The sequence below is a fragment of the Mus caroli genome, unplaced genomic scaffold, assembly GCF_978045245.1.
Source record: "Mus caroli unplaced genomic scaffold, Mus_caroli_1 scaffold_9, whole genome shotgun sequence".
Lineage (NCBI taxonomy): Eukaryota > Metazoa > Chordata > Mammalia > Rodentia > Muridae > Mus > Mus caroli.
In genome coordinates, this window is record NW_028227264.1 from 35225883 (window position 1) to 35253872 (window position 27990).

The 27990-nt window shown below is 40.9% G+C and overlaps 1 protein-coding gene across 1 annotated transcript; it reads left to right on the forward strand.

Moving 5' to 3' along the window:
• The first annotated feature begins 49 nt into the window (after nucleotides 1–49).
• Nucleotides 50–27990, forward strand: Hdac2 (histone deacetylase 2). Its single transcript, XM_021173594.3, has 14 exons — nucleotides 50–361; nucleotides 10681–10793; nucleotides 11857–11974; nucleotides 13615–13689; nucleotides 14685–14823; nucleotides 17300–17441; nucleotides 19149–19241; nucleotides 19317–19425; nucleotides 22699–22839; nucleotides 23098–23206; nucleotides 23677–23807; nucleotides 24118–24273; nucleotides 26093–26150; nucleotides 27630–27990. The coding sequence occupies exons 1-14, from the start codon at nucleotides 310–312 to the stop codon at nucleotides 27658–27660; spliced, it is 1467 nt and encodes a 488-aa protein (XP_021029253.1). The 5' UTR covers nucleotides 50–309; the 3' UTR covers nucleotides 27661–27990.

Here is a 27990-nt window from a genome sequence, read left to right on the forward strand (position 1 = left end):
CAGCCCTGTCGCTCCTCCCGACCGTAGTTGTTCTGCCCCCCTCCGCGCAGCCGCAGTGGTCGCTCCCGCCTCGCAGCCCCGCCGCCCGGAGGCCTACCCCTGCCGAGTGTCGCGCGTCGGCGCCGCTGCCTATCCCGCTCTGCGCGCTACGGCCCTCCCGGCACCCGCCGCCGTCCCGCTCCGGGCTGCCCTTGCTCCGAGGGCTGCCGCACCGCCCGTCCCTGTCAGCCTTCTTGTCTGGCCGCCGGGCCGCGGCGGGCGGGAGCAGCCGGAGGAGGAGCCGCAGCCGGGAGGCGGCGGCCTGAGCCCATGGCGTACAGTCAAGGAGGCGGCAAGAAGAAAGTGTGCTACTACTATGATGGTGAGCGGCCAAGGAGCCTGCAGCCGGGATGCGGGGAGGGCGCAGCGGGGTGTCGGGGGTGGCAGCCCGCGGGGACACCAACACGGCCAACCCAGCGGTGGCGTCTCGGGGACGCCCGCCTTCGCTCCTCTCGGGTCCTCCTCTCGGGCACACTCAGGTTTGGGGTGCACTGCCTCGGACCGGTCTCCCGAGGAACCCCAGTCGGCACCCTGGGCCTGACTGCACAAAGCTGGCGGCCTGGAGCTCCGCCCCACGTCCCTGTCCCCTCCCCCGCTCTCCCGGTCCCCCCTTCTCGCCCCCGATCTGTCCGCGCTGCGCTTCCAGCCTCACCCGGGACCCCGGCACCCGGGTGGGGCTGCGGAGGAGTTACTGCTGGCCGGCGGCCAAGTTCGCAGAGCGGCGCTGTCTCGCTGGTGTTTTGCGTGGACTACATCCCTCGCCTTTGTTCGTCGTGTTCTTCGAGCTCCACTTTCTCAGGGTTCAAATGGAAGGGCTGCACTTCCTCGGTGGCAATTAAGGGGTTTTGAGTTGGAAGTAGGTAGGTCTGTTGGGAAGTGGTAGGAGAGAGGAAGCGTGCAGTTGTTCTTGTTTGATGGGTCCTGGCATGTCTCAATGGGAGGTTATTACCTCCCCCTTCTTTGTTGCTCTTTGTTCGATCTGCTATAATACCCTGCTCTGGGGGGGCTGGGGGGGGGCTAGGAAAGAACACCGGCATCTTGCTTAGGAACTCTGTTCTACTGTGGTGGAGACCTTGCTGCAGGAAACTTTGAGAAGTGGACTAAATATTCACAATGCAGTGAACGGTACAAGGTGACTGTAAGGATTTTCTAATTTGGAGTATGAGCAGTAATAGTCTCTGGGTTCAGTTACACCAAATGGAATGGTGCCCTGCCTATACAGATTTCACCCAAGACATTATTAATAGATAACTATTGAGAGAAGTAATAAGGAAATTTGACAGAACTAGCGAAGCTCATTGACTGAACGCTTGATCTCTACAAAGCAATATGAAATTGGGAGCGTTTTCTGTAGTTGTATTGAAGTCATAGTGTTTGCAGAGGTAGATTAGAGAACTAGGCTGAATGAAACTCACTTAAACTTGTTAAAATAGTCGTGCATTTTCTTGGTTTGACAGAATCTTTTAATACAAGCTTTAAATAAAATAGCCACCTGTCATTGGCTGGAAAATCAAAAAACCTTACAGAAAGCTAGGCCAAAATGGAAAAGGCTGTTTTGTTTTTTGAGACAGGCTCTAAGTTGACCTGGCTGTCCTGAAACTCACTGTGTAGACCAGGCTGGCTCTAACTCATAGAGATCCACCTGCCTCTGCCTCCCAAATCCTGGGATTAAAGATATGTGCCACTATGGCCTGGCTTAATTGAAAGTTTGAGAGGACTCAAACTGTATTGCATGTTTATTTGAAGTTACACCATCAAGGAGAGCAGAGATGGGAGAGCATGTCGGTTTAAACATGAGTTACATTATGACATTGGGGTCATAGCAAAGCCCTGACCTGCATTCTCTGATCCATTGGAAATTACAGCCTTTCTAAAGTAAAGGCTTGCTCTTGTTAGAGTCAGGGGAAAGGTTGAACTGTTGGGGAACAGCTCAGTCTCTTCAGCTGTCAGCTTCTGTCATCAGTGATGAACTCTAAGTCACATTAACTTTCACCAGGCCTGATGGAGAACCAGAGAGGACTCTCTGTCTTGAACAGCTCCTTCCTGGCTTCATGCGTAGGGATGAGCCTTTGCTGAGGAGTGGGATGGACATTGGTCATGGAAATGAGGTGTGGAGGGAGGTATTTTTAAGTCATGTGATTTTAGACTTATGCCCATGCAGCTGCTTTACCTAGTTGTGAGTGACCAACTGTATAATTGATGGTGGAAATCTGCTGGGTTATCTATCGGTGGTTCTTACTTGACTTGTTTTTAGAATGTACTTAACTTATTTTCAATCTGAATATTTGCATTTGGGGGAAGCTAACAAAAATTGAAGATACATAAATTGGTGTCATGGTTAAGCTAATTAACATGTCATAGCATGCTAGACTACAGAGAATTCTCTATAGAGAATTCCCTACACGTCTGATTTGATTACAGAAACCCTCTTCTTGTTAGTTTATAAAGGTAGCAGCAATCTTTAATTGTCTTTATTAAATTCTAAACAAGAGGAGCAAGTAAAATGACTTCCGTACCAAGAAAGCGCATGACTTTCAGACGCATGCAGGGTTGGGTTGGTGGAGAACCGGGCCAGTAGGATTAGGGTTCGAATAGTATACTAGTCTTAAGTTAGTGCTTTTAACTTGGTTGGTAGGGGAAGAGATCAGGAAAGGAGGAGGTTAACGGGGCAATAGGCCCCCAGAGAGCCTCTTGACAACTCCTGTGAGTGCTTTCCTGCTAACTCTGTGCTTAGTGAAGAATACTTCTGAAGATTGAATGTGGTTTTCTCCGTGTGTGCGCCACTGATCTGTGACTTTCAGATAGGAGCGTATGAACTATCCCTGAACCTCAGAAGGGAAATCAGAGTTCTTAGTGGACTGTGAGTACTGACTGGTCATCACAGCTCCCAGAAACACATTTCAGAATGTTGGCTAATCTCTTATTATACTAAAAGACAAAGATCGGCAAATGATATAAAGCTGTTTATGTGTCTACACTGAGTTCCTTTCTGACTTTTTTCCCTTTTTTCTCTAAGTGTAATTGAGCAGATGGGGCCATATTTAGCTCTAATTGCAAGGCTCAGGCTTTTAATACTTTATCTAGAAATATAAACTTTGCCTGGTTTAGAGTGAAGCTTGGGGCCAATCATGTAGTGCCGTCTAGTGTATAGTGTATAACAGAATTGAATGTATGCATAATTTATATAATTAAACACCAATTGCTTTATGCTTTGTTTATTTTCTCTGATAGAGATAATCGGAATCAAAATGTTTGGAAACATAGTCCAGAGAAAAGCACGTGGCAACACAAATATAGACTATAACAAGTACCGTAATCATATTTCCCAGTGTACTCCTAACTTTAACAGATACAAGAGTACTACTACAGAGTGGCCATCGGTTGTCAGGTTTATTTTTCTTTTATTTAAAATGTATGTGTTTCTTGTGTAAGCCTGGTGCCCTTGATGTTTAGGAGTGGTTGTGAGCTACCACGTAGATGCTGGAAACCAAATTTGGGTCTTCTGGAAGAGCAATAAATGCTCTTAGCCTACTCCAGCCTGTCTGTTCCCACTAAGTGTTATATAGTTACAGGCAGGAGGATGGTTAGGCTTCTGCCGCTTATAGATGAAAACAGGTGAACACTTCGTATTCTCCACATGGGTTTTCTTTCCCCACATAGGTTTCTGTTTTAATGTCTAAGAAAGATTCGTACCTAGAATACAAAGATTTTATTTTTCTTTTGCAGAGTTTTGTTCTTCAGTCCCTAAAAAAATGTATTAATAATTGGGTTTTTTTCTTAGCAAAATTAAATGTTAGCAAATTCTTAGAACACGTGGAGTTGGTGAACAAAAGCAAAATTTCTTACATTAGCAAAATGAAATGTGAAGTCATTAACGGTTTGGGCTTTTCTAAGGCCGCCATTGCTCTGGATAATGACACCGAGATTTATTTCTGTTTAGTAATGAACGCCTAGGCCTTAAACTAGGCCTGCTCCCAACCAGCTCATCACTCAATTATCTCATTTATACTTCTCAGTTTCCTACAACCAACTTCCTCTGAATAGGGAATACCCCACGCCTAATTCTCTCTTGAGTTCCTCTCTCTTCCAGATGTCCCACCTTACTATCCTGCCTTTTGCTGTAAGCCATAGGCTTTTTATTTTAATCTGTCAGGAGGTGCCTTAGGCAGTTGGGGAAGGATAGAGACACATCTTCACACAGTGTACAGAAACATCACCCTAACACCATTACATGGAAGTTCTACTCTCACCATGTTGGTTAGTCGGTCTCACTCTGGTTTCATGGTTTATGCTTGTACATGAAGTCAGTCTGGGGTTCAGAAACATAAGATTGTTTAAGTCCCTGCTGTGTCCCATATAGACAAAGGTTACTTAAGAAGGAAGTGGGTGTTTGTAACAGTAAAAGAGGAAACCCTCTTTTTAATGGAGTAATAAAACAAGCATCCTAGGAAGCATATGCATCAGTCTTAAAACAGTGCTCCCTGTGAAACAACGAAGGCCAAGTCCTTGGAAGGTGTCATACCCAAAAGAAGGGCAACCCAGAGATAGGGATGCTGGGCTGAGCCCCAAGGGGCCAGGCACAGCAAGCTTGGTTGAAAGAGATTTTGACTCTTAGAGGGAGTGTCTTGGAGCTTTTAAAGTGGAGGCTGGTGTCTAAGAGAATTGGTGAGGAGTAGAATGTAGGCTAGAGGAAAGTGCAAAGGTGAAAGGAAATGGTTGTCTTTAGATAGAATTGGGTGCATTTGAGAGTGGTTTATAAACCAAGAAAGATACATCAAAACTACTTGTTGGTGGCTTGGACGAGGGGTTAGGGCTGGGAGTGGTGATTTCTGGACTGGGCATGAGATGGACAACATACTGTCCATTGAGATGGCATGGAATCAAGGGCTCTATGTTGGCTATTATGTATTTGAGATCTTTATTTAGATCAAATGAAAATACTTCCAAAAATTACCTGGAACCCAGGGAGTAGTATTTCTTAACTGGTAAGTGGTAAATACTGAGGTGTTTGTTGAAGGTGATGGTATGGAGAGGCACAGACTCCGGGAATTGTTCCTGAGAAGGCATAGGATGAAGCCGTCACTCTTGGTGTACTGCTTGACCAGTGACAAGCTCTTGACTTTTGAGGAAAGTGAAGAAAAGCTAAGAATTAAAAGGTTTGGAGGAAGTCGGCTTAGAGAAGGAACACAATGCAGGAGAACAGAGTCGTGGAGATCCAGACTCCACAATGTTTCAAGGAGGAGGGTCTAATGGTGTTAAAACCTTTACAGAACTAATGTTGTGTGGCAGACAGAAATTGCACAGTAGTCTTTTTATTCTTAATTTTTTTTCCCTCCCTCAACCCCTCTCCCCTACTTTTGGCAGCTTCTCTATGTACAGTGTGAAAGTACATTTCACAGTCCTGAAATTTACAATGATCTGAAATTTTGTTCACTCAGATTCAAAAGCTTATCCTGAAATTAATGCAATTACAATTTATTGTCTTTATTCCACTAACTGTGATAATTACACATTTTTGCTTCAGAAATACCTTTGATTATAGAATGTTGACCCAGTTTTAGTACATTATACATTTTTATCTTGAGTCAAACTTTTCTGGATAATCTTAATTGGTAAAACTATATTTACGTATTTGAACAAAAAATGGGATCACATTTTAAATGCCCAAATTATGTAACTGACAGAGACTATAGGTACATGAAATTAAGAAAAGAAGAGGAGCAGTGCTGAGGTTTGATCTTGGCTGTGTATTGCAGTACTAAGTGCAGGCCCCAAGATCTGGGGTCTGCACACGGACCTGAGTAACAGTATGTGACCTTGCCTTCAAGTTATTTCTGACTGGTAAATAAAGATGCCTACAGCCAATAGCTGAGCAGAAGAGATGTATGTGGGGCTTAGGATTCCTGGGCTTGGGTTCAGAATAGAACCAAAAGGGAAAAAGATGAAGGATGAAGGAGAAACTGCCATGGATTTGAGCCGTGAAAACATGACTCTGAGGGCTGGCCAATTGGTGTTAGGAGGAGCTCAGATGAAATATAATCAGTAGTAACTCAGGGGTATCAATAGGAAGATAGATTCTAATAGCATACAGGGTAGATATCTGCCCAGCTCCTATGCTGTTTAAAGCCTATTGTAAATATAAAGGTTGTGTGTGTCTTCTATCTGGGAACTCAATGGTCAAAGCCAGGGTAGAAACTCCAGATTGCGATTAAGCGTTTTAACAACAGGGCTGGATGGCTTAGTAGTTTAAAACCCTGGCTGCTCTTTCAGAGGACCTCGGTTGGATTCCCAGCACCCACAGGGCTCTTCACAGGGGTCATTCCCTACAGCCACAGGGGATCTGATGCTGTCTCCTGCCCTCCATGGCCACCAGACACAGTCGTCTGTATGGCAAAATAACCATGTGCATTAAATAAAATTTAAAAAGGATCAGTTCGGAAAACATTTTCTTAAAAAAGAAAAAGGCAGAAGGTTTTTAGTAAGAAATAGATGACTTCAAAATAGCCATATATAAAACTAATAGTGAACAGGAAACATTAGAAATTATTATTCTTCCCTCTCCTCCTCCCAGAATCACCTACCCTCTGCTGCTAGAGTGATGGTTTTAAAGGTGCCTTGCCCACAAAAATGGTTCTTGTTTGTTTTGAAATTATAATATGATCACACCATTTTCTTCCTTTACTCCCTCCAACCCCTCCTGTGTAGCCTTCCACCTGCTCTTTCAAATCCACACCCTCGGATTTCTTTAACTGTTGATACATATAAATACTCCTAAGTACATAAATACAACCTGTTCAGTGTATATAGTGTTACTGTATGTTTTTAGAGCTGGCTATTTGTTATTGGATAACCAATGGGTTGGTCATTACCTGGAGAAGATTCTCTGTCCTATCTTCATTCCTTAGTTGTCTGTAGTTCTTTGCCTAGGCTTGAGGCCTTCTGACCTTCACTAATGTGTCTGTTGATGACTTTGTTCAGGTCATGTTTAGCCAGTCATGTTGGTGAGACTTTGTGGATGTTGCTTCTGACATGTCTCACCGACAGTCTTACAGTAAACTCCTTGTTCTTCAAGCTCTTTAAACCCTTCTCCCTCTTCCCCAATGCCCTCTGACCCTAAGGTGCACGGGTTGTATTGTAGATGTGTCACTTGGTGCTGGGCTTCAATTGTGCTTTTCTGTAATGGTCTCTGCTACAAGGAGAACTTTTCCTTTATAGGGGTGAGGACTACACTCTCCGGTGTTTACAAGGACAAATATGTAGAATATAGATCGGGATGGTGCTGGTTTTGTAAAGTAGCAATTGCATATTTTATTCAAAGATTGATGACTTCAGTAGTTTTGAGTTGGCTAGGTCTCCAGTACTAGGCATGATTTCCCTCTTGCTGAATGGATCTTAAATCTAATTAGAAAGCTGTTGGTTACTGTAAAGGTCTATGTGCCGCTACTCCACATTTACGCTGCCATGGTGGTTCCTACTGTGGTTCACAGGTGTCATAACTGGGTGGGACTATTGGTTGCTTTCCTCCTCTGGAAGGATCAGGCTCTCAGTTCTGTCCAGCTCAGGGGCCTCGTGGGCCCTGCATCTCAAGTGCATGATGTTTTCAGCGATATGTAGTTACCTCTAGGGGGCAACCAAGGGCAATAGCGTATAAGATTTTGGGAGTCTCTTGGACAGTCCTGACCAGCAACTCCAAAGACAGCTGCCTAGTTTTGTTTTGTTTTATTTTGTTTTTGTGGATAATGGCTCCTGGAGGGAGCATGTGTCTATTCTATTTATACATAGACTTATGTGTATTATTGGTACAGTAGGGCAATGGCATGATTGCGCTTGATCCTTGAGACATCCTCACTGTTACTCTACCTTCCTCGTTCCTTGTCCTGTATTTGTCTTCCTCCCTAGTTAGAAGCCCCACTTCATTCCCCTTACAATTCCTTTCCTTCCCCTTCCTTCTTCCCCTTTGCATTCCCATCGCTCCCCTTTTGTGCAGAGGAATTAAACCAAAAGCCTGTACATGCTAGAGAAATGTTCCACCACTGTATATCTCAAGCCTTTGGAGGGATTCTGAAAAATTCATCATATTGTGGCTCAGCTGCCCTCGTGAATATGTGTCTTTTAGGCTAAATGAATATTCTTACTGAGAATAAGGCCTCAAAATTATGACACAAGTTTGTTGAAAGCTGTATATATTAATATAAAGTTAGGAGTCTCATAGTTACAAGGTAACTCCCTTCATAAATTAGATAAGGAATTAATTTTGTTCATATTTGTTAAATGAGCAAAGACGATGCTGAGCAAAAGCATTTATACTATATTCTTTCCTCATTAGCCATTGTCCTGCTGTTACTTTGTTGTGACCCTGCCATTGTTCTGCCAGTGACAATGCAAAAGAATATTTACTGCCTGTGGTCTCTTCTTCCTAAATCTGAATGTAGCTCCTATCTGCTAGTTGTATAATTTTGGCTACATTATTTAACATGTCTCTCGGCAGTTATAAAGTTGTGGCACATCGTAGAGTTGAGAAAAAAAAGCTGGTGCTGACTACTAGGTAAATGTTCTTGCTGTTACTTCTCAAACACTACAACTTAAAGTTGGCTGCATAGGGAGAACATCTGGAAGGATTGGAGAGGGGAAAATAGGATCAAAATATATTTAAATTTAAAGTTAAATAATAATATAATAAAGAAAATTTCTACTTAGGTCAACAAGATGTATTGTTTTCTGGTTCTGAAGTTTTCATTTACCTTTGAAAACTAGTTAGCATTCTGAGTGCTCTTGAATTTGTAAATCATTAAAAAAATTGAACTAAATAAATCAGAGGTACTATACCAACAGATTCGTACTATTTGAAGACAGGTTTTATAAACCTGAATGTTCAGCTGGGTCTGGTGGCAAAAGCCAGTGGTCTCTCAGTAGGATCATGAATTCAATGCCTGCCTGGAATACATAGCTAGAATTTTGTCTCAAGGGGGAAAAAAAAGCAAATGTTTTCTGGATTATTGTCAAATAGATAGATAGTATGAAACTTTCTGGATTTTTGATTGCTCCTGTACAAGTGAAAAGGTGTTATGAGAGGAGAGTTTGAAATGGGGATGTTTGTTTTTGAGAGCTGGTCTTGCTGTGTTGTCTGGCCAGCCTGGAGTCCTGTTTGCAGGTAGATAAGGCTTGCCTTGATCTCACAGAGACTCCTCTGCTTCTGTTTCCCTCGGTGTTAGATTAAAGGTGTGCACTACCATACCCTGTTTAAGCTTTGTCCTTATAAGGGCAGATATATGAGGTTTGGGGGCTGTCTTTTGTTGTATAAACCTGTGCTGAAACAGTCAGATCTGCAGGCTGTTAAAGTCAGGTCAGCTGTCCTAACAAATTATGAATATTTGATTTTAAACTATAATATTAATAGTAATTTCTCATTTCTTGCTTGATAAGGCCATTGTAAAATTATTCCTTATAGGACAGGAGAAATTACTCAGCAGTTAAAAGCACTGGCAGCTCCTACTAAGGACCCAGGGTTGTGTTCCTAGCATGTAGCCATCTGTAACTCCATTTCCAGGGCATCGTGACCACCACAGGCACCAGGTGTCTATGCAGGCTGCCTATGTACATATAGGCAAGCTGGCAGGCACATAAAAGTAGATAGTGTCCCTCGCCTTAGAAAAAGTAATACATAAGTTTTCTAAGCTTGTTGACAAGCTTTTTTATTGTCTAAAAGTATTTTGTGGTTGAAAATCAGATTTTGACATTATACTGTGTGTTGTTTTAACACATTGGCATCTGTCTTAGTTTGGGTTTTACTGCTGTGAACAGACACCATGACCTAGGCAACTCTTACAAATGCAAACATTTACTTGGGGCTAGCTTAGTTTCAGAGGTTTAGCTCATTATCATGGTGGGAAGCATGGCAGCATGCAGGAGTACATAGTGCTGAAAGAGGGTTCTACTTCCTTATTCAAAGGCAGCAGCAGGAGACTCCTTCACAGGCAGCCAGGAGGAAGGCCTTTTCCACACCAGGTAGAGCCTGAGCATAGGAGGCCTCAAAGCCCACCTCCATAGTGACACACTTTCTTTAACAAGGCCCCACCTCCTAATAGTGCCACTTCCCATGGGCCAAGCATATTCAAACCACCACAGCATCTAAGATGTTTTAATGCACAGGCTACTACTGTGTAGTCCTGAGAAATGAGAACAAGAGTGTCCTTATTACCCTGAAAAATGCTGTGAATCTCCCACTTGTCGACACTGAACATTTAAGCCCTTCCATAATACCAGCTCGACTGTAAGGAATTTCTTCAGGATTCCAATAAGTTATCCAAGAAGCACTACTAGCTGACAAATTAGATCCTACTCCATACTTCAAGAATACATCTTATGTATCTAAATTTACAAAATGAACAACAACAACAACAATCCACTAAAAATAGATTTCACCTTAAGGAACCAAACCAGGGAAATTGGAAAACCAAAAGTCAGAAAAACTTTCTCTCTCCACAAAGAATGTGAACCCTAGGTGTGTATAAAATCTGCATAATATATTAGATTTCTAATGTAATTTGAATGTTACAAAAACAACTCTTGTTTAAATATAAATGTCTTTGATGTTGGACACATGCCAGTGGTAGTATTTAATAAGCATCTTTTCTCTTTTAGGTGATATTGGAAATTATTATTATGGCCAGGGTCATCCCATGAAGCCTCATAGAATCCGGATGACTCATAACTTGCTGCTAAATTATGGTTTATACCGAAAAATGGAAATATATGTAAGTACTAGTTGGCACTGTGTTTTTAAACTGGTATTTGAAAGCTCTTCTTAGGCTGCTGTAGGAGATGCATGTAGTAGATGAAAAGATCTGAACGAATACAGACGGTCTTGTTGTTGTGTTCCTCAGAGAAAGCTTAAGGAATTGGAGTGGTCGTCTCTTCCCTCTGATCATTTCAAACACCAAATATTTTTGTGACAATACTGTTATGTTGCCTGTGCTGCTAGAAACAATTGTCCTGGGGTTGGTGAGATGACTTAATAGGTAGAGGTGCTTGCCACCAACTGGATGGCCTGTTTACCTTCCCCAGAATTCTCGCAGTAGAAGGAGAGACCTAATTCCCCCAAGTTGTTTTCTAATTCCCCATGGGCAAAAGGACACACCTCTAATAATAAGTAACCACAGTGTAATTTTTAAAAGAAATAAAAGAGAATTGACCTGAATTATTGCAAGAGTTTGGTAGAAAATTAATCATAAATATTTATTTGGTTAACATATGAAATGTTGCCAATGATAGCAAGGTAAGTAAAAAATGGTGTAAGATACACAGCCACCTAAAAAGTCTTCAAAACATGGGCAGGAGCATACATAAAAAGTGCAAGGTAGGATAAGGCTTAACTAACTACTCCAGGAGAAGAGGGCTAGACAGTGTTATAGGAAGCATTTCTTTAAGATACAGATTTTTAGAGAAATGGGAAGACTCGTGGAAGAAGTCTGTGGTAAATGAAACTGAGCTCTTCAGAACAAAAATTAGAATAAATGAAGGCTAAGGAAGTTCTCAAGCTGATGTTCTTAGAAACCTTTGATGAAAGTCAGTGGGTAGAGAGCAGCGAGGCTGTGATGGGAAAGAGTCTGAACAAACAGGAGCAGCATCACTTGGAGAGGGACTGCCGGCTGCCTGCTGCCTGGGAGACAAATGTACGCCTTTGGATTAGCATTGTAACTTGCTACTCAGGTGGATCTGGTTCATTTAGAGAGACTAATCGTGGAAACTTACACATATCATTTGATAATTCTCATTTAACAACTGATACTTCCAACATCCTGGTGTTTTTCTTTTCAGAGGCCTCATAAAGCCACTGCTGAAGAAATGACTAAATACCACAGCGATGAGTATATCAAGTTTCTACGATCAATAAGACCAGATAACATGTCTGAGTACAGTAAGCAGATGCAGAGATGTACGTTATAAATAATTATTTTACTAGTGGTGAATGTAAATGAATCTTTTTAAAGTTTCTGGTCAGAGTTGCCTCAATAGGTATTTTTTTTCCTCATAATTTAAAATATTAATATAATTATTAATTCAGAAGGTCATTGAACCAATATTAATGTTACTTTAGAAAACAAACCTATTTAAGTTTGTTCTTTTACTTTTTATTTTGCACCCATGATAAGTTTGGGATTGGTAGGGAGATCACAGAGTTACAAGAGAAAAATATATTTCTTTCTTTTTTTTTTTTTTTTTAATAATTTTTTGGAGACAGGGTCTGACTTTGTAACCAGCTGTCCTGGAGCTTTGCTCATGCAGATCAGGCTGGCCTCAAACTCACAGAGTTCTCTCTCGCATTAACAATCCTCCATTTCACCTTCTGTATACTCCAGTCACCTTGTTCTGTAATGTAAAGACGTTGCCTTTTGTTGGCTTCTTAGTGTTTTTTTTTATGCTTCTACATGTTTTCGATTATAGGTGAAAGTGTATTGTTATTAGACACTGGTAGTCAATTGTATTAAAGAAATATTGCCAAGTATCCCGAAACATGTGGGGTGCTGTCTTTTGAAGCTTAATACTGGAGCCCATTTCCTCAGTGAGAGGTGGATTTAATTCAGTAATGATGATAAGGAGTTCTCAAGTTCACTGAACATCATATTTCCCTACCGTATGTTATCCCATTTGGTTGACTCAAGACTGTAATAGGACGGATGCCATTATATCTATTGTTTTTTGGTTTTTTTATTTGGGATTTACACAGTAATGGGTAGCCCTTGGGTAAATGACAGGATTTGTTTAAACCATTATAATGCTGGTTTATATTAAATTCTATTTGAGCACAAAAAACTAAAACTTTTTTTTATAGTATCTGTAATTTATAGATCTATAAAACCCCTGCCCTCTTGCTAACATGTGATTTGAGATGTGAAGAATGACTAGGGATGGGCCACACACACTTCTGTTGTGTTTATTCCTCTCAACACAGGGAGCCAACCATGTCATGACCAAGTGACATGTCATCTGTCTTATGTTCCATGAAACTGATTCATTCATGGCAGCTTCTGAAGTCAGTTTTAGCCACAGAAAAAAACAAAGTAACTTAATATTTTGATGCTCACTAAAATACGTTTCGGCACTGTCAGGGACACTGTGTGAGGGTCAGTAAGATGAGGTAGAAAGGAGTTGCAGCCACTTAATCTTTAACTCACTCTCATATTTAAAGAGAAAACTAGATCTGTGCCTATTTTCCTTTCATATAGGCTTTTGATTTATTTTGTTGGTGATGGTGGTGGTTGGGTAGAGTTACTTCACAAATTTCCTAATAAGATTAGGTAATGGTATTCCATAGATAACAATTAATTATCTTGTATAAAATAAGCATCATATTATAAAATTATAACTTTTATAATACTACCTACCTTAAAGTACTGCTCCCAGTGAATTTTAAAATTCATAGGTAATATTTTAAAATTACAAATTTCACATTGCTACCATGAAATATATATTATTACCTATGATTGCCTGAAACAAATATTTTTAATAGTTTGTAAGAAAAAGCCGTCAATGACTTGATAATAGGTTGACTTTAATGAAGTTCACCTTCCACAGTTAACGTCGGAGAAGATTGTCCGGTGTTTGATGGACTCTTTGAGTTTTGTCAGCTCTCCACTGGTGGTTCAGTTGGTGAGTATCCTGAGTCAGTCAGCCTCAAGAGGATCTGAAGGGGTTAGAGTGTCTGTAGGTTTTGTCTAAAGCAGAAGTTGTAATGGTAGTAAGGTTGTGTTGGCTTGACTTTGCTGTATCACCCAGGTGGGCCTCCGTCTCAGCCACCTCTGTGGCTACCTCCCAAATGCTTGCTTACAGACATGTGCTATCATTCCAACTTAATGAGTACCTAGGCTGTCTTGCTGTTCACTGTGGAGCCCAGGCTGACCTTGATATTGTGGAACTCCTCCCCCGTAGCCTCTCACTCATTGGGATTAGAGGCTTGGATGATCATGATACTGCTATTCACTCTTCTGTTAATGTAACAAAACCTGCGGTGACTTTTAAAAGAATCGTTTATCTTGGTTCACAGTTTGGGAGCTTAACTGGCCCTGTCCTTGGGGACTGTGATAGCACATTATGGTATGTGCATTTGGGAGAAGGCCAGCTTACCTCATGGCTGCTGAATGGAGAAAAGAGGATTCCAGTATCCCTTTCAAGCAAGACCAGATCTCCAGTAAACTAAAATCAGATCTTGGCTCTTAGACAGCCCCTCCCCTTCCGGTGGTGCCATACTGGTGACTAAATGTTCCCTGGGGTTCTTAGAAGGCATTTCAGGTTCAAAGTAGCAAGTATAATTGTCTTTAAAATGCCAGTGTTTAACAATTATTACTTGAACACAGTTTTTAAGTTTGTGTCTTTTTACTCAGAGACCTTTTTCTCTTTTTTTTCTTCGGCCATTTTTACTAAGACTTTGCATGTGCACTGTGATTTAGTCGGGTAAACTGTAGGGAAATGGTTATCTGAGGAAAGCTTAGGCTCTGAAATTATAGTCCTTTGCTTTTGAATGTCAAAACCTTTTCTGCTTACACATGGCATATTTAATAGGGCTTCCCTTATATGTATTTTGTGTAATCTGATTTTTTTAAATTCGAAGTATCTTATAAATAACATAACGTGTATCTCCTCCTTAGCTGGGGCTGTGAAATTAAACCGGCAACAAACTGATATGGCTGTCAATTGGGCTGGAGGACTACATCATGCCAAGAAGTCAGAAGCATCAGGGTTCTGCTACGTTAATGATATTGTGCTTGCCATCCTCGAATTACTAAAGTAAGTTAATTCAAACTGAATTTTCCCTGTGATCAGATCTCTTAATTGAAAGAAAAAAATGATTTTAAAGACTATCAAATAAATGACAATAGATTAATGCTGAGTCTTCCAGGGCTTCTTGTGAGCCCCTGCAGAAGTGTGAGAAATAGACCACTACAGTGGGAGAGCGAGAAGGCAGACAGTGCCGTGCCTGAGACTGCCGGTAAATGGTCTCTGCTCTTTTAGGTTTGCAGTCGTCTAAGCTGATAAAATGGCTGCTAGAGCTCCAGAAATGTGAACACTAAAGTAACTTGAAGACAAGACTTTGAAACTTGTGTTATAAGAAGTTTGTCTAGCCATTTAGTAGCGTGGCTGACCCCATTTCTCTCATCCAGTCAGGTTCTGTCCTCTACACAGACACACAGAACACATAGATAATAGACACACAGTGATGCCCAACTGCTGAAGGGGTTTTAGAAGTTATCCTTCAGAAGTGTGAAGGTCCTTAGGAATGTGGACACTTGTGAAACTAGCTTATTTTCCACTGTTAGCTGTAATGCTGTAGTGAGTTGTATTTCAGCTTTGACTGCAGTTGTGTTCTGTAGGCTTTGAGAGTGATGCTCTTGCTCCACACATACATCCCAAGAGTTAACTTACTGACCTTAAATAAACAGTAGCTAAGTGCTGTCAGGGTAACATATCTGACTCCCCCAAACTGACAGAGACCTGAAATCACCTTCATTGACTTGAAGCTTATTCCACTGGCTTCAGTTCTAGAGATCTGTTGCTTTTTCTTTCATAGCTTAGTCTTGAGTAAGCTCAGTTCTGTACATTTCTTCACCTGGTAAATCTGAACATGATTTGATTGGTTTGGTAAGCAGCTCTCTTTGATCATCTAAACACATTGGGCATTTGATCATGTTTGATTTTTAACTTTGTGAAGAAGTTCTGCTATGATGAAGCCTGCTCGCTGTTTGCACTATTTTAGATTTTCTTAGTGTTGCTTTTCTGTGCCTTGAGAATATAAATGCCTGCGTTTGATCATGCCAGCCTACGTTGTATGAGCACAGTTACAGCATCTTTAAATAATAAACAAAATGTTGTAAGTCAGCCACAGTGACAAGATAATCATTTACTACCTTAAATGGTGAATTTAAATTTCATTTTGTATGTATTGGTGTTTTGCCTGCATGTGTGTCTATACACCACATGTGTGCAGTGCCCATGGAAGACAGAAGAGGCCAGTAGATCCCCAGGAACTGGTGTAAGAGACGGTTGTGAGTCACCATGTGGGTGCTGGGAATTTAACCTTTATTCTCTAGAAGGCAGACAGTGCTCCTAACTACTAGTCCAACTTTCCAACACCAGTAGCTTTTTTTAAATACAGGTTTTTTTCTATTTGCACTGTGACATAGGTATGGAACTGATGTCATTCTATGGTGAGTGACTACAGAAGTTCATTTGAGTTGTTGCTGTGACTGGTAGTGTACAAAGCATCAGAGAATGAAGAAGGCACTTGTGATCTGTCACAGTCATGAGGTCTTACGTATGCTGTAGATGATGTGTAAATAAATAAATGTGCTCATCTTGCTATAAAAGGTGTTTATGGATATGGACATTGGACTGTCTCAGAGCTGTCATGTTATAAAATACTCTGAGTTTTGTTTTATTCTTGGACCATTGGAAACTGGGGAGTGGGGGGTGGCACACACCTGTATGATGCCAGAGGCAGGTAGGTTTGAGATTAGCCTGGATGAGCAGCTATCAAAATAACCACAGGGAAAAGGAAACAACCTATAGTTATGCTCACTTCAAAGCTGTTGGAAGAATAAAAATAATAACAACACTATGTTGGTTACAGTTGCCTGTAGATTGTTTTATAATGCTGAAATTTTTGAATTGATTTATTTTCATTTTATGTCATTTGTGTTTTGTTTACACATATGTCTGTGTAAGGTGTTGGATAACCTGGAACTGGAGTTACAGATAATTATGAGCCTGCTATGTGGTTGCTGGGGACTGAACCTGGGACCTCTGGAAGAGCAGCCAGTACTGCCAACTGTTGAGCCATCTCCAGGCCCTCCCTTCCTCCCATGTTGAGTTGTGTTTTGTTTGTTTGTTTGAGATAGGGTTTCTCTATGTAGCCATGGGTCTCCTAGAATTTTCTCTGTAGACCAGGCTGACCTCAAACTCAAGAGATCCACCTGCCTGTACCTCCTGATGACTGTGATTAAAGGTGTATGTCACTAAGCCCAACGATTCTGAAATTCTGTAATGTAGCAATTGGCATAATCTTTAGTTGTGAATACAGAGATAACGTATACCCATTTTTAAAGTGTAAAGGCAAGGGTAGATCTCAGAGAGCACCAGATTGTCTTGGTAGCCAGAGGAGACGTGACGTTCTGGGTCTAGATGCTGAGACTGGGGTAAGAAGGGTGAGCATTCGCTGTAAGATGAAGAACCTGCTTCCAAATTCTGGCTTGTGCTTTCCTTTCAGGTATCATCAGAGAGTCTTATATATTGACATAGACATCCACCATGGTGATGGTGTTGAGGAAGCTTTTTATACAACAGATCGAGTGATGACCGTCTCATTCCATAAATATGGAGAATACTTTCCTGGAACAGGAGACTTGAGGGTAAGACCGAATTCTGTCAGAATAAATATAAGATGAGCATAGGAGGTTGCTAATTTCTGGAGGAGCCATGGTGTCTTATTCATTTTGTTTGTATATTTCTGATGGGACCTAGGCATCTGGTGTGTACGGTTATTTTGTTTGTTTCCGGAGATGTGGCCTCACCTTAGTTGAGCAGTTGTTGGGATCATTGCTTACTGTTAGGATTTGTCACATGTGGACCCACTGAATGCTGCTTGTTGTTCAGTTGTGTTACTTTGAATATGTAGAAACGAGGGATCAGAAGTGGTCTCAACTCAGTTAGATATACGTGCTGATCCTTAAAAGTTTGCTGTCCTCTCCAGGTTGCATAGGTTGTCTTGGGTAGCAGGGGTGGGGTCACAATGGGAATGGACAGTGTTCTATAGGTGTGGGGTACAGATTATCACACTGTCTTGTGGTAGGTTGGGAGAGGTCAGGCAGGGTCTTTATCTGAGATCACAAGCATAGAGTCCCAGGGTGTCTTATTAGGTGGTGTTGAAGACTGATTTTGGGGTCCCTACCTGGGGTTGTGTTCACAGGACTCCATGTTGCCCCAGAGTGGTGTAGTAGATGTAGAAGCTCTGAAGATCCCTCCCTACCTATGGGTCTGGGTCACAGGGCTCCTCACTTTGAGAATGGTGGAATAAGTGGGCTCTACTTTTACATCTTGTAAAATTGTTTCATGCCTCATCAGACTGAAGTTTGTAAGAACTTTTTAGTTTATTTTGTGTGGTGGGAAGGAGCACATGTGTGCCATGTTACATGTTCAGGAGTCCTCCTGCCATGGGTGGATCCTGGGGATCAAACAGAGGGGATCTTACTTGTTGGGCTTTATCTGCCCAGTTACTTCACCAGCCCAAACTACAGTGCTTGTGTGTTATCTAAAACTACCTCAGAGCTTAAAAAGTACTTCTACAACTTAGAATACCCAAGACACAATTTACAAAACTCATGAAAGAAGAAGGAAGACCAAAGTGTGGACACTTCGTTCCTTCTTAGAAGGGGGAACAAAATACCCACGGAAAGAGTTTAAGAGACAAAATTCAGAGCAAAGACTGAAGGCATGACCATCCAGAGACTGCCCCACCTGGGGATCCATTCCATAAACAACCACCAAACCCAGACATTATTACATATACCAACAAGATTTTGCTTACAGGACCCTGATATAGCTGTCTCCTGTGAGGCTATGCCAGTGCCTGGCAAATACAGAAGTGGATGCTCATAGTCATCTATAGGATGGAACACAGGGCCCCCAATGGAGGAGCTAGAGAAAGCACCCAAGGAGCTGAAGGGGTCTGCAACCCTATAGGTGGAACAACAATATGAACTAACCAGTATCCCCAGAGCTCGTGTCTCTAGCTGCATATGTAGCAGAAGAAGGCTTAGGCGGACATCACTGGGAGGAGAGGCCCTTGGTCTTGCAAAGATTATATGCCCCAGTACAGGGGAACGCCAGTGACAGGAAGCAGGAAGTGGGAGTGGGTGGGTTGGGAAGCAGAGGGGTAGAGGGGAGGATATAGGGAATTTTTGGAAAGGAAACTCGGAAAGGGGATAGCATTTGAAATGTAAATGAAGAAAACATTTAATTTTTTCAGAATTGTGTGTTACTTGGTCTTTTAATAATTTTAAAATATGTCAGTCTTTTTGTTAGGAAATAGTCTCCTAAGATCTACTTTTGTGTTTTAGGATATTGGTGCTGGAAAGGGAAAATACTATGCTGTCAATTTTCCCATGAGAGATGGTATAGATGATGAATCATATGGACAAATTTTTAAGCCTGTAAGTACTGCTTTCAGAAATAAAATGGGAGTTGTAAATATCCTTAGATACTAATGTGTCTTATTCTGTGGCTAGATCATCTCAAAAGTGATGGAGATGTACCAGCCTAGCGCTGTGGTGCTGCAGTGTGGCGCAGACTCCCTGTCTGGGGACAGACTCGGTTGTTTCAATCTAACTGTCAAAGGTAAGCAGTTCATGTTCCCGCTGGCGTGGTGTTTCTCCTCCCCAAGAACTTCCCATAAAAGCTTTCATTGCTGAGGGCTGGAGAGATGGGTAAGAACAGGTGTTCCTTTTGTAGAAGACTTGGGTTGGATCCCAGCTCCTACATGTTGGCTCAAAATCTAGCACTCTCTTCTGATTTGCATGCATGTGGTATGCACCATACATGTTTAAAAACATATTTTTAATTTCTCAATGTTACCTTTTGCTTGCCAACTTGATGCCAAACTCTATACTTGAATTTTTAGTGGATTTTTAATTTTTTTGTTTATTTGTTGTTGTTGTTGTTGTTGTTTGTTTGTTTTTGTTATGTGGCTGACTAGTTAATTAACAAGTCTTACATGTTATCATATTTATATTTATACATTTATTTATGAGTAGTTTGTTGCCATGCCAGTGGCAGCAGTTTTTGATCAGTTTTTTTTCAGAAGACCTGTACCTTGTTGTCCGATTCAGTGCTGTTACAGAGAATGAGGATTTAGCTTGGCACACTTTATTCTATCATGGTTACTCTCTTCCTTACTCAACTCTTAAGAACTTCGCTCGCTGTGGTTAGTGCTCAGGAGCGGTAGTTTTTAGCTTAGCAGTCTTCTCTACTGACAAGACTCACTTTTTTTTCTGGATTTTTTGTTTGCTTAGTTTCCATATTCCTTATTACCAAACTATGAATTTGTAATGAATTCTGCTCAGCTATCTCAGGTGCTGTCACTGAGCTCCTCGTGTTGGACTTCGTGAGCCCGTGCGTGCGTCTAATGGGACAGAGAGCTCTCTGCCTCTGCTTTATTATGTCTCCTGATCAGTGTGCACCGTGTCGCTTAGTCAGTACCTAACTTGGTGCTGGAGCACATAAGTGTCTTCATGAGGAAAGAAGTCCAAGTGTAAATGTGTAAGGTGGTGCTGTAATTCTCAAGTCCTTACGAAGAGCCAAAGTCCATTGCTGTTATGGGATGAACTTCGAGGGTTTAAGAATGAATCAAAGTTGCATGTGGCAGCACATGCTTTTAGATCCAGCATTAGAACAGCAGAGACAGATGGAGCCTGGCCAGGGCCAGGCCAGCTAAGGCTTTATAGTAAAACCTTGTCTCATAAAGAAAAAGATAAATAAAATAAATCTTTTTAATAAAGTTAATGTTTGGATTAGAAATGACTTAGCATGCACATTGCATGTTTTACTTTAGACTTTCTGTGTGAACTTTGAGGTAGTAAATAACATCTTGCTTTGAGTTCTCTTACAGAACTTTTAAGATAATTAAATATAGATGTTAAGAACTTCTCATGATTGGACTCTGCAGACCAGCCTCAGCACTGTGGCATGCTCTGGTACTCTCCTTCGTATCGAGTTGGGTCATACAAAGTTAGTTGCTCACTCTCCTGTACGTCAGCATTCAGTTAACTGCACTTCATGAGGACCATAAAATGTTCGTAGATACCTAGTGTTTCAGAGCAGATAAGACTTACCCGGAAGTCATCAGCCACCAGTTAGTTCCTTTCTTTCTAGGAGCTATATACTGATAGTGTTCGCTTTTGTAACTGAAAGTTTATAATGCTTGTATTTAAAAGTAGTAGCTTTCATTATAAACTGCATTTGACTCTTTATAGTACATCTGCATTGTGTTTCAACAGGTACAAGTTCATTTGTGAATTTTCAATTCCATTTTCAGACTTAGAATACACTTCTGAGACTGGCTTCAACTACATTGTCTCAGGCCTAGTGAAGCCAAGAAGTCAGCTGCTGTCCACCTTGCCTCCTTAATTATTTCTTCTTGTGGTGCTCTTTTCCATGCTTCCTCTTACGGGCTGTAGCCTTCGTTGTATAAAGCCCCGTTGTAGTAATTTTGCCTGCTGTTGGGTGGTCGAGTGCCTGTCTTGTCTGGGCTCTCTCCTTGCACTCTAAAGTTAACTTCTGTCCTTAAAAATGTCCAAGAGACACTGTTGTGGTAGAAGATGCCTGGTTGATAATGTACATGAAGAAAACAGAGAAGACACTATAAACTCTCATTAGGTAATTGAGGATTTTTTTTCTTTTGTGCCATTTAATTTTTTTCCAAATATTTTAAGCTTTGTTACAGAAAAAGTTACAAAAACAAACAACAAAAATAAAATCACACACTGAAATTAACCAGACCCAAAGATTCAATGACTTTTATGCTTAGAGCAGCCAGCATCTCAATACCAGGTGAAAGCAAAAGGAAATGATTTTGTTTTAAAAAAAAAATTTTTTTTTTTGAATAAGGCTAAAATCCATGAATCTCTGCTGTCATCATTGAAGGACTTTCTTTCTTTAATGGTTGAATTATGTGCCTGAATGGCACCAGAAGTTACTGGAAACTTGTAACTTGTTCCTATGTGAGGTTTGTAATCCTTTTTTTTTTTGGTTTTTTAAGACAGGATTTCTCTGTAGCTCTGGCTGTCCTGGAACTCACTTTGTAGACCAGGTTGGCCTCGAACTCAGAAATCCACCTGCCTGCCTCCCGAGTGCTGGGATTAAAGGCGGAGGTTTATAATCTTAAGTAAATTAAGAAAATTATCCGGGCTGGTGAGATGGCTCAGTGTGTAAGAGCACCCGACTGCTCCTCCAAAGGTCCAGAGTTCAAATCCCAGCAACCACATGGTGGCTCACAACCATCCACAACAAGACCTGGCGCCCTCTTCTGGTGTGTCTGAAGACAGCTACAGTGTACTTACATATAATAAATAAATAAATCTTTAAAAAAAAAAAAAAAAAAAAAGAAAATTATCCGTAATACCAGCAATAAAGATACTCTGTGGTCAAACTTTTTGGTATTGCTTTCCGTAATTAAGCCACACATGTCTTGTGTGGGAGAAAAAAAATTTAGCATTTGTATATTGTTTCTCTCCCTTATGTGATCTCTCATGAACATCTTCTATGGGAGTAAACTACATGTGTGCGTATTTTAACACTTAGTACAAGTTATTTGTTGGATACATGGCCCCACCCCCACCCCGTCATTATCCCCTGTCATTGTTCCTCCCTGCCCCTCGCCTCACCTTGTGTTGAGGTGGCCTGCCATGTAGTCATGCTGGATAGTCTAGACTGGCCTCCCAATTCTCTACCTTAGCCTCCCCAAGATATGGGATTACTGGTATGTGCCACTCTGCCTGGCTGTCTAGACATTTTTTTGGTTGAGTAAAATTGTTTGTATTTATCCTTTTTAAGGTCCTATTTTAAATTGCTAGAGAATACATTTCATTGTTACCCAAATCTTCTTTGTCTAAGGTCATGCTAAATGTGTAGAAGTTGTGAAAACTTTTAACTTGCCATTGCTGATGCTCGGTGGAGGAGGCTACACAATCCGGAATGTTGCTCGATGTTGGACATATGAGACTGCAGTTGCCCTTGATTGTGAAATTCCCAATGGTAGGTGTTCAGGTTGCAGTATCTAGAAAAACATCTGCTATGTACAAATGGATGAATGGGAGAGTCTACTGCCACACCCCTGAAATGTGTGATCTCTTCTGATGGATGAATGGTTAGATTGCAAATCTGTGAGAGCATTGTGCACTTTCAAGCTTTCCTTTGGGAGTAGTTCTTTTATCTGGATCTGGATTATGTTTCTGAGTTTATACGGAAGCTAAGCTTTTAATGTGTAACTTGTTTTTTCATTGTTTTTAATAGAGTTGCCATATAATGATTACTTTGAGTATTTTGGACCAGACTTCAAACTGCATATTAGTCCTTCAAACATGACAAACCAGAACACTCCAGAATATATGGAAAAGATAAAGTAAGAAATCACTTCGGCTTAATGAAATTTCAGGAGGCTATAGAAGGTCAACTAAAGGAAGTTGTTTTAGCATATAAATCAGATACTTCCTAACCTTAAGGCTATTCCTGTTTTTTAATCTCTTATATTAATACAAATATGTAACCTTTGTAAATAGAAACATTTTTATTAGATCAAATGCTTTATGTCTACAGAATGTAGAAACATTGATCGGAACAGGCTGTATCCTCTCTCCCATAGACTAGTATGATATTGATAAGTACAGTTGTTACCTCATTGTCAAATAGAGGTGAAATGGTACATACTTGTGTGCTGTGGGTTCAGTCAGTTAATATATGCTGTGATCTGATGCATAGATAGTGTTCCATTCAGTGGTTAGGTAAATGAAATCTGGTTCTTGTTTAGTTCCTCCTGTGTATAACAGGAACTTTACATACAGTGGATTTTATCTAATAAATTGTGTCATTTAGACAGCGTTTATTTGAAAATCTACGTATGTTACCACATGCACCTGGTGTTCAAATGCAAGCTATTCCAGAGGATGCTGTTCATGAAGACAGTGGAGATGAGGATGGAGAAGACCCGGACAAAAGAATTTCCAGTAAGAAATCCCTTGCATTGTCTTTTTGCATTTTTCTTATGTATCAAAATAAGACTTAAAATTGAAGGTACACAGGGCGTGGTTCACAGCACATATTGTGATTTTCCTTCTCTCCATTTTAATTACATATAGATTTAGCTTCCTGATGTCTCAAAGCCTGAATTAATATCACCAGTTTCATTTTGTGTGACTACACAGACATGGCTGTGTCCAGAAAGTAGGCACTTGATATATCTATCTATCTGTCTATCTATGCAATGATTGTAGAACCTGTGGCTATTATCAAATTTATAAATCTTTTGTGTATCAGTTCGAGCATCAGACAAACGGATAGCTTGCGATGAAGAGTTTTCAGATTCTGAGGATGAAGGTGAAGGAGGTCGTAGGAATGTTGCTGATCATAAGAAGGGAGCAAAGAAGGCTAGAATTGAAGAAGACAAGAAGGAGACAGAGGACAAGAAGACAGGTCAGTGTATGTTTTGGTGACCATTTCACTTTCCCTACTTAAGAGTTGCACTGTGTCTCTTAGAGATCCTGCAGTGACACAGGGTCAGGTGGGTGCTTTGGGCAGGTAACTTTTCCTGGTGTAAGTGGTAGTTACCTCTCACACTCACTGCTTAGTGCTTCAGAGCTGACTTAAAGGTTTTACAGTGTGTGCTCAAATTTCCTTTGTGGTATAGAAATCTCTCCTTTTAATAACATAGTAGTAAATGTTACATGTCATGGAATGGGGTTAAGGGGATGACAGTAGTTACAGATGTTGGGCCTCAGAACATTTACTGTAGCTTAGATGGACTTAGACTAGTGGTCTTCTGCCTTGTCCTCTTATATACTGGGATTGAAGGCATGCCAGTACACCTGGCTAAAATTCTAAATAATTTATAACTGGTTAAAGCTGACTTCATGTAGCAAAAGTTAAGCTACATAGTCCTTTGAAAAGTTACTTTAAGCGTGAAGACTCTTTAGGAACTGAAGAAAATAAAACTGAGGAAAGATAGGAAGGGTCAGTTTCTGGTGTCTTACTGTATTTTATTCAGAGTGTTTGTTTAGCATGCCATTACAGCACCTCATTAGAACTCTTATGTTTCTCATTGCTATGCTGAACTATGCAGGGGTAAGGAATGGGTACTAGCCTCTTTAAACATGATAATGCTGCAAGTTTTAGTTGACCTACTAGTCAAGTGAGGCTGCCTGGCTTCACTAGGTCTCACTATATAGACATGGCTGCTCCGGCTACTTACTGGGTTGGCTTTGGATTCACACCATTGTCCTTTCTCAGATGCCTGGGTGCTGGGATTATAGAAATGTGCCACCACATCTAACTCAGTTTCTTTTTATTTTAAAATATCTTCTGCATTTTCTTTTTTCTTTTTTTCCAAATAGAAAGTGATAAAGTAAATTGACTCTTACTATTTTAGACAAAATACCACAATAATCTAGGGGTCAAAACCTAAAATAAGGCCCACCACCACCCCCTCTTTGGCACTGAGTAAAAATTTAGCCAGAATTATCCAAGACACTAAAATGTGAACTCTCCATTGTCGGCATGTAGATTTGTATGAGAGGTGGCAGCAGTGCCCTGCTGTGTCTGCACTGCCCAAGCGTGCTGGTGTCGCTGCACTTCTCCATTAGGCCATTGCTTCAGAACGAATTTACACAGAGAAAACACTCTGGCTAATCTGGGACAGTTACTTTAATTACTGTATTTAAGTTAAGTTCAGTTTAGTAGTGATTAAAAATTTAAGGTCAGAACAATGGGATTTATTTATTGTGGGCCAGCAAGGTAAAGGTGCTTGCTGCCAAGTCTGATTACATATGATCTGGATGTTGGAGGAAGACAACTGACTTCTACAAGCTGTCTTTTGACCTCCCTATGGAAGTCATGGTGTGCGTGTCCAAACATACACACACACTCTGAGTAAATAAATGTTAAAACCAAAAACCATAATTGAGCTTCTTGCCTTTAGGATCACGTCCTTCTCACAGTGCAGACAGTTCTCTTCAGCTCCTCCTGTCTTACCCCTGCTTCCTTGCCTCAGTCCTTTTACAGTTTTCTCTGGAAGATACCTGAGAGTTTGTTCATTCTTTGGGACCCACATTCTAGAGAACTGTGCCTGCACTGTAAGAAGGATGTGATCCTAAAGGCAAGAAGCTCAATTATGGTTTTGTTTTTAACATTTATTATATACACTATATATATATATATATATACATATATGTGTGTGTATATATTGTATGTGTCTTATATTTCAAAATAGATAGTAATATTTTTCTTCTGTCTTTAGATGTTAAGGAAGAAGACAAATCCAAGGACAATAGTGGTGAGAAAGCAGACACCAAAGGGTGAGTGATGCTTGTGTCTCTGTGTAGAGATCATGCATGTCTTGAGGATTGGGCGGGGGCATGCATACTTGAGAAATACTGGCACAGCCTGAGAACATACAATGAGTGCAGGTCTGCGTGTGGGTAATGTGTCCTAGGCTATTTGACCGGTAACTTTTATGTATGCAATCGTGTTTTTCATGATGCTCATTGTCTTAGTCAGGGTTTCCATTCCTGCACAAACATCATGACCATGAAGCAGTTAGGGAGGAAAGGGTTTATTCAGCTTACATTTCCACATTGCTGTTCATCACTGAAAGAAGTCAGGACTGGAACTCAAACAGGTCAGGGAGCAGGAGCTGATGCAGAGGCCATGGAGGGATGTTCTTTACTGGCTTGCCTCCCCTGGCTTGCTCAGCCTGTTCTCTTATAGAACCAAGATTACCAGCCCAGAAATGGTCCCACCCAAAGGCGGCCTTTCCCCCTTGATCACTAATTGAGAAAATGCCTTACAGTTGGATCTCATGGAGGCATTTCCCCAACTGAAGCTCCTTTTTCTCTGATAACTCCAGCTGTGTCAAGATGACACAAAACTAGCCAGTACACTCATATTCCTGTGCTTAGAATACTTTGGTATTAGGAGACAGGGTAGTTTAAGGAAAAAACATTAGGTTAAGTGAAAGCCTATTTGAGAATTTTGTTATCGGAATGCATGTATGGCTGGGTAGGTGAAGTGTTGGCGGTAAATCTCCAACCCAAATATGCCCTGGCAATGAAAACACAACTCAATTAATGAGAATACATGCTGTGCACCTAGAATGGGCAGATCTACCACTACACTACCATCTTCAACAACTATGAGAGCCCTTAGAACTTGCAGTTTCTCCAGGCCATGTGCTTCTGCTCCACTTTTCTTCTTCCTCCTCCTCTGCATCCTCGACTTCCCCTATTTTCTCCTCTCTCTCCCCACCTTTACTTCCACCTTCCCTTTATCTGCCCAATCATCAGCTCTCCTTTATTTTACAAATTAAGGTGGGAAGCAGGTTTACCTGAGTGCTGACTCACTCCTCCTTTGCAGCCCGTCACTAGAGAAAGAAGTAACATCAAATATAATTAGCCCCAGGGCTATCCACACCAGTGAAGAGGCTTGAGTCTATAATCTCAGTCCACTGGGGAGGCTGAGGTCAGAGGAGTGCCATGAATTTAAATCCACACTAAGCTACATAGTGAATTTTAAATTGTCACTCTGGGCTGAAGAATGAGATTCTGTGTTAGAAGCAAGCACGTGTGCTTGGTCACACACAGTTGTGTGCTAATTTTGAAGGATAACTTTGAATGCTCAGTTGTAAAACAACTGGAAAGATTAAGGCTTTTATTGCTCAGAAAAAAAAAAAAAAAAACAGTGAATTACTTGGTGTGAATCTATAAGACTTTGCAAGTAGCCAGGTCAGTGCTCTTAAACCAAGACTGTTTTAATATTTCATGATCCTCTTTCAACAGAGCCAAGTCAGAACAACTCAGCAACCCTTGAGTTTGACTCTCCAACTTTAGGAACCTCAAAAAGTGAGACGATTCTGGGATAAGAAACCTTCCCTGTTTGAGGACATTGGCTTCATTTTATACTGTTTTGGCATGGACTGTATTTATTTTCAAAATGGCTTGTTTTTGTTTTTCTTGGCAAGTTTTATTGTGAGTTTTTCTAATTATGAAGCAAATTTTTTTTCCCACCATGCTTTATGTGATTGTATTTAAATTGATGTGTTATTATGTCAAAAGCCAGATCTATTAAAGAAACAATTGGCCTTTCTGAGCTGATTTTTCCATCTTTTGTAATTATCTTTATTAAAAAATTGTACTTGGA